This window comes from Triturus cristatus, chromosome 4_1 (genome assembly GCF_964204655.1).
Source record: "Triturus cristatus chromosome 4_1, aTriCri1.1, whole genome shotgun sequence".
In the NCBI taxonomy this organism is placed as follows: domain Eukaryota; kingdom Metazoa; phylum Chordata; class Amphibia; order Caudata; family Salamandridae; genus Triturus; species Triturus cristatus.
In genome coordinates, this window is record NC_140585.1 from 223,544,328 (window position 1) to 223,557,346 (window position 13,019).

At 47.3% G+C, this 13,019-nt stretch overlaps 1 protein-coding gene across 1 annotated transcript in view; it reads left to right on the forward strand.

Annotated features, from left to right (window-relative positions):
- The window catches only part of LOC146854137 (cystine/glutamate transporter-like), a 478,984-nt gene that overhangs the window by 231,986 nt on the left and 233,979 nt on the right, over positions 1-13,019 (forward strand). Inside the window, exon 5 of the mRNA XM_085651904.1 lies at positions 2,486-2,585. Coding sequence (XP_085508030.1) covers positions 2,486-2,585 — 100 coding nt within the window. The remainder of the gene's footprint in view (positions 1-2,485; positions 2,586-13,019) is intronic.

The following is a 13,019-nucleotide window of genomic DNA, read 5'->3' on the forward strand; positions in this document are numbered from 1 at the left end:
GGCTTTTTATGCCCTCCTGCTCCCAGGTCCCTCATCCCACCCATGGTGACCAATCACTATGGGAACCCCCAATGGCCCCTTGATCACGGTTTGGTGGAGGGCTTGAAGAAACCAGAACTATTGTCCACGGATTGGAGGGGGCCAAGAGGTTTTGAAGTCATGCACCACTGAAGCACCCTCCCTGTCCCCTGATTGGGGGCCAAACTATGCACTGTCCGCTGTTGATCGAGCCCTCCACAAATCCCTATTTCCTTAACACTGTGCCTGCTGCCTGACACAACACCCCACCTGGTTGGCCAGTGCTCCCCAGCGGCTGCTGCTGCTCCTTGTGATGGGTGACTGGAGGGCTTCAACTGGAGCCCCTCCACCCTGATGTACTTGGGGGTCAATGGAGGGGCCAATGGTGTGATATCACCCATGGGACTCTGAGGCATTACCATTCTGCTGGATCTTACCTCTTTTGACCATCAGCAACTGTACTACACAGCACGTCACTACCAAAGAGGTGTCTACAACAACATGTACCAGTAAAAAACCCTCCTTGCCGCTCCGGGCACTGGGCTTTACCTCTGTACCAGGCCAGGATTAACCGTCCTAAACCCCTCCCACTGATAAGCTGGATTTGATTCTTATGGCAGTCCAAGAATCGAAACAAAAATTGATACACTCTCCATAGACATTATTCGACTCCGTGAAGATCGCTGCAAAACTAAGCACAGAGTTGCACTTACTGAACAGGCCCTATGGGAGCTGAAACCGACGCGAATGCATATAGTGGTTAAACTCTTGAACTACAAAGACCACATTCTGCAGCAGGTCAGAGAACGACACCCCATCCATAGTATCGTTTTTCCTATTATTAACTTAAGTGGTTGAGCAAAGCTGGGCCTTGTTCCTGGTGGTCAAGAAAAAACTCTAAGAATAGTCCCTAAATTATGCACTATCATTACCCACGCACCTGAAAGTTATAACTGGGGAGCAAACTCTCTGCTTTGCAAATGCTAATGATGCCCAGGCCTGGGTAGCTGAGGCACAAGGCCCTGAGGATCTCCCGACTACCCAAGAAAGAGACACTGGTAGGCAAAAGTGGCTGGGATGCCACATGAGGTCCCGGCTTCTGTGACTAACCTCCCCTCACATGCATAGGCAGGATGCCAGGCCATCATCAAAACTGCTCCTACACTTTACAATATCCGGAGATCTTCTCCTGACGCATCATCTGGTGAAAAATCGATGGGCAAGTCCTCTCTAGTGAGCTCGGGTGCCACTCCGGCTTCCAAGCCTTGACTCAGAACTGCCTTAATGTTATAACCAATTATTTACATGGATGATGCAGGATGGCTGGTGGCTGGCTCCCCTTCTTGTTACTGCCTGCCTCCCAGCAGCAAAAAGGATTTCCTTTCTTATCTGATTTCTGATTTGCAACTTCTTAGCTGTGTTCACCCTAGTTGGAAGTTAGTTGTAGTGTGGTGGGATGACTGATTTGTTACTGGCTGCAATGTTTTACCCCTAAAGGGTGGACCTTAACAGGAGGAGGTCATCTCCCTTGTCACCAGAGTCCCTGTCCAGTATTTTCTTCTGCTATTATTGTTCGGAGTCATGTGGTTGGCCCCAGATACTCCTGTAACTTCATCACTCATGGCCACCACAGACATATGAGGTAAATACACACTCCTCACATTTAATGTGCATGGAGTGGCTAGTGCTAAGGACTATAACATAGTCTGATGTGAACATTACACATATTGTAATGAATATGACTGGTGTTGAAATGAATATGATGCATATTGAAATTAATATCACACTATGTAATGGATGATACAAAATGATTGATAAACATGTTAAAATGAATGAAAGCCACACTGAAATGAATGATATTTTAAATGAACATGATATTTGCTGAAATTAATATGAAAAGTGCTAAAATGAGATCGGATCTAAGCTAATGTGAATGTAACGTCTGTTGAAATATGGAATGTCTGGAAGGCATATGATAGACAGCGAAAGTATAGCATGCATGGAAATTAATATAACATATACTTAAATGATATGGACAACTGCAAAAAAATCCAGGTTTTGAGTTTCCTGCGAAAAGCAGACCGCAAGCGACATGAATTCAACTCAGCCGGTAGAGAATACCATAACTTTAGGCCTAAGAAACAGAAGGCTCAACTTTCCTGACTGGCTTTCTTACATGACCTACGGCTAAGCATTAACAAATGGTATAATTGTGTTTCAGTTGGTATGGGTCAACTTTTCAATATCACTGCCAACCATCTTGTAATGATGTGTCCCACTGCCTGATCCAAGAGAGGATAAAGCAGTAATTAATGATCAGCTTCTGGTACCTGATACTTCTTCATCCAAACTACACTGAACATTTATTTTTAATTACTACATTGATTGAATCATGTTTAACATATGATCTGATAGCCACTGTATGCAGTAATGAGTATTATTCTAACTACAATTTTTTCCTATATAGGACACACAGAAAATTTCCAGGATCCATTTGACAGCAGCTCACTGGCACTAGACAAACTACCCCTGGCATTTTACTCAGGAATGTTTGCTTATGGCGGTTGGTAAGTGGTTCAATATGTTTGTGTCTGCTGTCGCCTTATTTGTTATGTGCAGTAACCAAACTGTCTTCAGCGCTTCTGTGTCACCACTCAAGTATAGTCTTTGAGCCTGTGTCCCAAACACCATCCTGGCTAGCAAAACAACCATCAGCAAAATGTTTTACAAAAGACTTTTACTATCTCTTTTTCTTATTCCATATTCTACACTGCTCTTGCACCTCCAGGACATTAGTCTCTTTTATCCTGGCTTTCTAATGCTACACCTCACAAACCACACCTCTCAGATAAGGGCAGCCTATCTTCATACAGATGGCCTTCACGGTTCATGTTGTCACATTCTATGAAATATTTTTGTACATCTCCAAATCCTACATTCACAAAGGTATTTTCTAGATCAGAGTTCCTAGCAGCAAAACCATCTCAAAACACAATCTGATTTCCTACAAAGCATTCTCACCTTCTAGACTACTCACACTGCAAAGCGTGATCCATTGGTGATAAGCTAATTTTCCTTTGCACCCCTTGTCTTCTCTAATTTTCCTGTTTACTTGTTTTGCCTCATTTATCCCACTACACTACTGCTAACCCTACTCTCCTATCATCTGCGATTCTCCTACGTATTCTGCTCCTCTCCTCTGTACCTATTTCTTCGTTGAAGTCGATCAACTTTGCCATCTATGGCTCACTTCATCGATTGACTTTTCACTCTGAAGTAAAAGCAACATTTTCTCAGCAGATTTTCTCCAACAATTTGTCATTTCTTTATGTCTAGAATCCCTATAGATACCAATATGTTTGTAATCCTCATCATATGATCCATACAACTCTCTGGAACTTCCCTCTTCCCCTCAACACATAAAACATTTTCAAGTTATTTCTTCACTGTTCATCCCTTCCAACAAACCTATCCAAGTGGCTATAACAAGATCTACCATCTTGCACTCCTGCTTCACCCCAAAGGCTTAAAATCAAATCCACCAAAAAAAAAGAACCTGATCAGTATTAAATGCACGCATGCCTACACCTTCCTGTGTAAGCAGTTCCTATCCTGGCCTAATGCACATTGCAAATCAATCACTGGCTTGCTAGCTTCTCAATTATATAAAACTATCTGTGCTGATAGACATCATAAGTTAGGAGGTGGCATATCAATCATTCACAAGGACATCCTCAAATGAAAATTAGGCCCATCACAATCTATGACACAATTAGATATCATTAAACAGCTGTCTGATATTCTAATCCATTATTACTTCCCAAAAGACCATCTTTCCTCCACTTAAATTCAGGACTAATTGCATTGAGCAGTTCCCAGAATATGTTACCTCAAGGCTAAATATGTCTTGCAAAAAATATCTTTTTATGAGACTTCAATCTTGACTGTGACAATGACAAGTGCAAATCTTAAATATTATATTCAGTAACACTGAATTACTCCACAGGGTATACTGGCTCCCCCCCATATAGTACAAGATCACAAGTATTAATCTTATCTTGGCTGATCTAGACATCATTTAATGATCTTGTCCCTTTCCAAATAACTGATCAAACCACCTTCCCATTCTCTTCCATATTCTTACTTCCACATCAACCTTGACTAGCAATAACTCTCAGAAAAGGTTGAACTCACCCTGCAAGAAAACTATCATCTATCATTCTTGTCACTCTCAAATAAAGAAAAGGACCCATCAGTTGCCACCAATAACTCTGTTGAAAACTAAAATGCTACCATTCATACCATAGTCAAGAGCATCTCCAATTAAAAACATTGTGAAAAAGAGCAAGGCAATTGTTTCTTTTGAAACCCCTATGAAATAAAATAAGTTTGATCAGATGACCTAGGACACGTTGTAACAGCCCTACATTATAGCCAGGATTAAAAAAGGTCACAAACATGCTATTGTTTCAGCTAACTCCAACTTTATCCGAGACTAAATTAACACCGTACCTAACCTTTCTGAGACCCCCTTATGACACGTTTGATTTAGTACTATCCTGCTATTGGATGTGACCCTCTCTGCAGGATCACTCCCAAATGTTTTGCCTTCACCTCTCCTATTTTTGCTGAATTCGTTTTTGTTGGCTTTAGGAATCATTGTTCTTTACCAATGCTAGCCAGTGCTTAAGTGCTTGTACTTGCTCCATTAATCGGAGATGCATGATGTGGATGACCTGATAAAATTGGATAACATCTCAATGGCATATTTAATTTACTTATATGTCCCTTGTAGAGTGATATACCATATACCCAGGACCTGTGAATTAAATGCATCTAGTGGACCTGCAGCAATTATTGTGCCATCCACTTACTTAGCCTCTTAAAACATGATACCAGGTCTGTCATTGCAGCGGGAATGACATTTTAAACTGCCAATTCGACTTGGCAATATAACCCCCTTGCCAAGCCTCAAAACTCCCTTTTTATTGCATATAATTCACCCCTAAGGTAGACCTTAGGTAGCCCATAGGGCAGGGTGCATTATAATTAAAACGTTGTACAAGTATTTTTATGTTTATATGTCCTGGTTGTAAAATTAGTGTTTACTACTATCCGTAGGATACCATTGGGTTGCCTTATTACATTTAGGTGCCGATTCCGATCCTGTAAAACCCGGGTACGAATGGTCGTACGGAGTGTATTCTCCATACGACTCGTACCCGGGAAATCCTCCTTACAAAGCAGCAAGTACGATTTGTACAGAAATACCATTTCCGTACGAATCGTAAAAAACTACGTGCGGCGAAAAAATACCCACAATTCCGATCCGGGACATCGCGTACATGACGTCCGGACGGAGTCAGGCAGCGTTTTACGGACCAGCAAGTACGATTCGTGTCTACGTCACTCCACACGGCTAATATTTTACGGCAGCCAAAAACTCCCGGCAAATTGAGGACTCAGCGCGTGGGTACGGTCCGTACCACGCGTACCCCTACATCACCACTACAATGGTGGTACGGACCGTACACACACGCTGAGGGCGTGGGTACGGTCCGTACCATGCGTACCCCTACATCACCACTACAATGGTGGTACGGACCGTACACACGCGCTGAGGACATGGGTACGGTCCGTACCACGCGTACCCCTACATCACCACCACAATGGTGGTACGGACCGTACATACGCTCTGAGGGCGTGGGTACGGTCCGTACCACCATTGTAGTGGTGATGTAGGGGTACGCGTGGTACGGACCATACCCAACCTATGAATGTGGGGGTACGGACCGCATTACCCGTACCCCTAGGGCACCAGTACATTTGTGATACAAGGCGTACAAACGCCACGAATGTTGGCTTAGGGCCTGGTGCAGCATATAACCAGTACATTGGGGGGGGGTGTATGCCCAGGACAGCAGTGTACTGCACCAAGGGTGCGGGTGGGTGGGTGGGTGGCTGCCTAGGATTCCCAGCAGTGGACAAAGACATGTGAGGTGTGGGTGCAGAGGAATACCAGCAGTGGACAGAGACATGTGAGGGGTGGGTGCAGAGGAATACCAGCAGTGAACAGAGACATGTGAGGGGTGGGTGCAGAGGAATACCAGCAGTGGACAGAGACATGGGTGTGGGTGGGTGCAGAGGACTCCCAGCAGTGGACAGAGACATGGGGGTGGGTGCAGAGGACTCCCAGCAGTGGACAGAGACATGGGGGTGGGTGCAGAGGACTCCCAGCAGTGGACAGAGACAAGTGAGGGATGGGTGCCTATCACTCCCAGCAGTGGACAGAGACATGTGAAGGGTGGGTGCAGAGGAATACCAGCAGTGGACAGAGACATGTGAGGGGTGGGTGCAGAGGACTCCCAGCAGTGGACAGAGACATGTGAGGGGTGGGTGCAGAGGACTCCCAGCAGTGGACAGAGACATGGGGATGGGTGCAGAGGACTCCCAGCATTGGACAGAGACATGGGGGTGGGTGCAGAGGACTCCCAGCAGTGGACAGAGACATGGAGGTGGGTGCAGAGGACTCCAGCAGTGGACAGAGACAAGTGAGGGGTGGGTGCCTATCATTCCCAGCATTGGACAGAGACATGTGAGGGGTGGGTGCAGAGGAATACCAGCAGTGGACAGAAATATGGGGGTGGGTGCCTATCACTCCCAGCAGTGGACAGAGACATGTGAGGGGTCGGTGCAGAGGAATACCAGCAGTGGACAGAGACATGTGAGGGGTGGGTGCAGAGGACTCCCAGCAGTGGACAGAGACATGGGGGTGGGTGCCTATCACTCCCAGCAGTGGACAGAGACATGTGAGGGTTGGGTGCAGAGGAATACCAGCAGTGGACAGAGACATGTGAGGGGTGGGTGCAGAGGACTCCCATCAGTGGACAGAGACATAGGGTGGGTGCAGAGGACTCCCAGCAGTGGACAGAGACATGGGGGTGGGTGCAGAGGACTCCCAGCAGTGGACAGAGACAAGTGAGGGGTGGGTGCCTATCACTCCCAGCAGTGGACAGAGACATGTGAGGGGTGGGTGCAGAGGAATACCAGCAGTGGACAGAGACATGGGGGTGGGTGCCTATCACTCCCAGCAGTGGACAGAGACATGTGAGGGGTGGGTGCAGAGGAATACCAGCAGTGGGCAGAGACATGTGAGGGGTGGGTGCAGAGGACTCCCAGCAGTGGACAGAGACATGTGAGGGGTGGGTGCAGAGGAATACCAGCAGTGGACAGAGACATGTGAGGGGTGGGTGCAGAGGACTCCCGGCAGTGGACAGAGACATGTGAGGGGTGGGTGCAGAGGAATGCCAGCAGTGGACAGAGACATGTGAGGGGTGGGTGCAGAGGACTCCTAGCAGTGGACAGAGACATGGGGGTGGGTGCCTATCACTCCCAGCAGTGCACAGAGACATGTGAGGGGTGGGTGCCTATCACTCCCATCAGTGGACAGAGACATATGAGGGGTGGGTGCCTATCACTCCCAGCAGTGGACAGATACATGTGAGGGGTGGGTGCAGAGGAATACCAGCAGTGGACAGAGACATGTGAGGGGTGGGTGCAGAGGACTCCCAGCAGTGGACAGAGACATGGGGGTGGGTGCCTATCACTCCCAGCAGTGGACAGAGACATGTGAGGGGTGGGTGCCTATCACTCCCAGCAGTGGACAGAGACATGGGGGTGTGTACATCATTATCAGATGACCACAACTCCATGGGTGCATGTATGCATCCCTAATTTTCGACTATGTTGATAGTGCCATAACAACACATCACTGACAGCAGTGTCCCACTCCCATGAGGATGGATGTCTTTCCCCCACTGCATGACACACCACATGTGGGTGTGAGGACAAATGACACATGCATAACCCCCCCTGGCGGATGCAGCACAATACACACACAGAGATCATGCCACAAGACTGTATAGTCATGTCAATGCCTACTAAACTAAGAGAGCCAAAGGGAACACACACTGTCACGCACATCCCAGGACTGATAGGAATGTACAGGTGCTGGGAAAGCCACCAACATGTTGTCTCTCATGGAAGGAATAGGGTGGAGTTCCCACAGATACAATGCCCACAATTGTCAGTCAGGTGCCCAAATACCCTGCAGAACAAGTACCATATGTGTGCTAGACTGGGATTACACACATGCATAGTGCGGAAAAGGGAGAATTACTCCATGAAGGCATGGTAGCATACTCAATACACAAGTACAGTGATTAGCAAGGATGGCACAGACGATGCAGCCGGAGACATTGCTGAACAGGCATGGCCATAGTTGAAGGGATCCGTCACGAACAAAGGGAATGTATACACAGGTCAGCACAACAATTGAGCAACTCTCTGCAGGGAAGATGTCAGGTGCCACGGAGGAAGGGACACACCTTGGTACAATGTCTCAAAAAACAAATAACACACACGACCAAAGATCCTTTGCAGAGACCTTGTGATGGCACGCAGATCCCATGGGCCACCTCCTGACCATCAGACTCGAACCTTTGCCCGAAACATAACACATTACCACAACCCCAACTCCTGGAGCATCAGCACCAATATCAATACCTGAAATGCAATAGTGTTCAAAGTCAAAAGAAAATGCTTTAATCAGCATAAGATAATATTTTTTTCAACAACACTATATACAAAGGGAAATGGCCAGTCCAGAATAGAAGTCCTAGGGGGGGACACATGGGCACATGTCTCCCCTAACTTGCCTGCACATTAGAACCCTCAGGTTCGTCGACTGGGGGGGGCATCATGTGGGGAAGGACCAGGCACCACAGGGACAGGAGGTGTAAGGGTAGGTGTGGTGGGTGCAGGGCTGGACGCCTCCACCACAGGGGGTGGGGCAGCGCCAAAGGTGGAGGTGAGCTCGGCGCCGCACACTTCTGCCAGGTCGTCCAGAGTATCCCCTGCACTGGAAGAAACCACAGGCACAAAGGAGGGGGTGGGGTCGGAGGGATGGGGTGCAGCGCTACTGGGGGAGGTGGTGGACAGGGGGGGATCAACCCCCCTACCCGGGGAGTGCCTTGCCCATTTGCGGGCTGGTGACCCAGTGGGGCTGAGGCCCAGCACAGCCAAGTAGCTCTCCTTGTCTGACTGTGTGGCAGGGGAGCCAAGGGGAGTGCCTTTGGAGGGACTGGGTATTGCGGCATGCGGACTCAGACTGTGGCTGCGTGTATGCCTGTGTGCCCCAGACCCAGTGGGTGTGCCTTTATCCCCCTGAGTGCGTGCCAGGAGGTGTGTGCTTGCCCTTACGTGTTTGTGTGCTGCCTGTGTCTGGTGAGGTGCGTGCTTGGGAATGTCTGGGTGTGCATGGGACAGGCATGGGAGTGGGAAGTGTGGATGGTGCAGGGGTAGGGGGGGACGAAGCACTGCAGGAGACTCACTGCTGCCGTCAGTGAAGAGTCCATGGACCTCAGCAACATCCGTTGGTCAGACATCGCTGCTGACATGCCCTCCATGAACGACACCATCTGTGTCAGCAGTGTGGTGTGGCCATGGAGGACATTCAGCATCGATGTCTGGCCAACCTGCAACTGCCGCTGAATGTCCACAGACTCTGCAGTGAGGGCAGCAGGGGTGACAGGGGCAAGGGTTGCGGTGCCTGGCACGAAGGAGACATGGTGGTGCCCTGCACGGACAGAAGGGACCGGAGCAACTGGGAGGGCGGTGATGGGAATGGAGGAGGCGGTGACAGATATTGTGCTGCTGCCAGGTGTTGTAGCAGCCTCCGCCCCCTCGAGGAGTTCAGCCTCGGACTCGTTAGCGTCGTAGTCGGTGTCGCCACCAGACAGGTCCTCCGCCTGACTTCCCTCGCCCTCCGTGCCACTTGCTCCCGCAGACTCGCCAGCAGTGGTGGCACCAGTGCTGGATCCCTCCTCAAGGGCCGTGCAGGTGTCTCCCTCGGTGTCCTCCGATGATGCTGTGGGCAAGGTGAAGATACAGAAAATAATCAGTCACCTGTATACATCTGACACATGAGTCCAAACAAAATAGGTCACAGTGCATATCAGGAAATGCATCATGAGTAACATCTAGATTACTCCGCACATATGTAAGCCCTGCACTCCACAGTTGGTTGACACACCATGCCACTTGGAAACAAGGAAAATTAGGACACAACAGAAAATAACTTGATATCGAATTATACTGAGAAGCTAGTGTCTGGGAACAGTTGAGCACAGCAATACTATGAAGGCATGCCACCTCCTGTTCACTGTGAACGAAACCGCATTGGTGCACCCAAGGCTAAATAACAGAGATAATAATAAAGAAAACAGGAATCATGGTATGATAAAAGTTGTAGGATTGCATACAAATCTTTAGCTGATGCAGTGCGATCCACCGATAGGGAAGCTATACGGGCGGCAAGGAATTATTACAAAAAGACACAAAAAGTGGCGAAAAAAACGTGGGACACCAAATACTGGGAGGAGTTACTGGCAGCCAGTAAGTCCAGAGACTTGACGGACTTCTGGCATCTTGTGAGGTGGGGCATGGGGAACCAAAAACCAGCCCCGGTTAATCATGTCCCGCCAGAACTTTGGGTCAAGTACTTCAAGTCCCAGTTTGCTATTACAAATAATGTCCCACTATCCGCCCCAGCCTCTCTTAGTCCTCCTCTACCAGAATCTACGCTAGTGTTCACCAAAAAAGATGTTGAATGCGCCCTTAGTCTAATTCCTAAGGGCAGGGCCCCGGGCCTAGACAAAATTCCTGCAGATCTGTTCTTGCATAGCAGATCAGTCTGGGTCCCTTACATTGAACTACTGGCGAACACTTTGGCCAAAGGCACTACTGTGCCGGATATATGGCGGGGAGCAGAAATCATACCAATTTTTAAGAAGGGTGACCGAGCTGACCCGGGAAACTACAGGCCAATTAGCCTAATAGCCTGCATCCAGAAGGTTGTGGCTAGAATGGTACTTATCAGGGTCCAGACCTGGATTGAGGAATCGGGAGTCATGTCCACTTTACAGGCTGGCTTCCGACCCCTGACCAGCACGGTGGACCAAGTTTTTAGATTTTCCGCAATATATTGGAAATGGGTGGTTTTGGGGGGTGGAACACTATATGCAGCCTTTGCTGATTTAAAGGCTGCATTTGACTTAGTCCCGAGAGATAGGCTGTGGAGAGTGCTCCATGAGCAGGGTATCCCACCTGAATTACTTGCGATTCTGATTAAATTACATGAAAACAACTATGCGCAGGTCAGATGGGGTAACCAGAGTCAGGTGACTGCCACCTTCCCAACGGAAAGGGGTGTCCGGCAAGGATGTGTGCTGGCACCCACACTATTCACACTATATATAAATAGAGTTACAGATTATTATAGGGACTCTAATACCGATGCACCCAAACAGAACGGCATCCCTGTCCCCCTTTTAATGTTTGCCGATGATACCCTCCTATTATCAAAGACTCAGGAAGGGTTACAGAAGGCAATAGACTGCTTTGAAAATTTTTGTAACGACTATGGCCTTTCTGTTAATGTTTCCAAAACTAAATTTATGACGATGCACAGGCATAGGAACATTAGGGGCAGAGTCTTTATGAATGGGGAACTATTAGAACAGACTGATAGTTTCAATTACCTGGGTATCACATTGGGCTCCAGGTTACAGTGGAAGCCACATGTGGCCCCTCTAATTTCCAAGCACGCGCAACTATCTGGTGCTCTTCTAAGAGAATTCAAGTTGTCAGCCACTAAACCCATAGCCCCAGTACTAAAAATCTACGACTCAAGAGTAAGATCTTCCATGCTATATGGAGCAGAATTGTGGGGGTCGTCTGAAATAGCAGGCTTACAAAAAGCACATAATAGATTTCTTCGCTGCATAACAGGCCTCCCACAATCTACACCACTTATACCCCTGCGCATGGATTTGGGGTGTCAGAGTCTAGAAAATATATGTAGATTTAGACCAGTTGCCTACTGGAGAAGACTGTGGGTAACCCCTGAACTGAATCACTATGCGTTAGCACTTTTGGAAACGCGTAACATGGATTCCGGGGGCAAAATTCCATGGTTTAGAAAGGTACAAATTCTCTTAAAGTCCCTAGGAATGGGGGATCTTTGGGATAATCCACAGGGGACTTTATTTCCTACTAAATTACAGTTAAAAGAGGCTTACTGGTCACTCATATCCCAGGAGGAGTTCCAGTCACACAGTGATCCATCATATACTAAGGTCTTTTTAGAGCTGAAACACACTACTGGGTATGAGTTGTACTGGGATTTGATTACACTGCCTCTTGATAGGAAATTATACCACCAGTTCAGGGTAGGTACTCTCCCATTGAACACAGTCACCCGTAACTGGGCATCTAGTAAAAATGACCAAATGTGCCCTTTTTGCAAAATTTACCCTGAAACTATAGCACATATCTTGTTTATCTGCCCAGAATATAAGGTCCCCCGCCTAAGATGGATAAGAGCAGTCTGTATTCAAAAGGGTATTAGGACGGGGATCACTGCATTGAGAATATTTCAAACTGACTGTTCTGAAATAATAGTGATAGCTTTAGCTAAATTCCTGAAACGGATGTGGTTAATAAGAGTTGGGAAACTGAAAGCCCTCCAGCCGCCCTAAAATAATCTTAGTACAAATGTGGAATTTTTTTATATTCTTCTTAGCGTGCTTTTATGAAAGACAGATATTTTTTTTTTTACCTGGTCGAGTAGGAATGCCACACATGTAGTAAACTTAAATCCTGCTGTTTCTAGTTTTAGTATCATGAATTATGTATATAATCTAAATGTGTAGCCTAAACTGGAAACACTTGATGACGAACTGTTTTTAAATATTGTTTTTGTAAATGATGATGAGATTTGTTTTTAATTTGTCTTTTATGACAACAAGTCGAAATAAAGACTGTTTGATGGTTTAAATAACAGACCGCAATGTTGAAGGTGTCCCCACAATCAGAGACCTGTGAGTACTTTGGAAACCCAATCGAAATACATTGTGATCCCTTGGGAATCACAACACTTT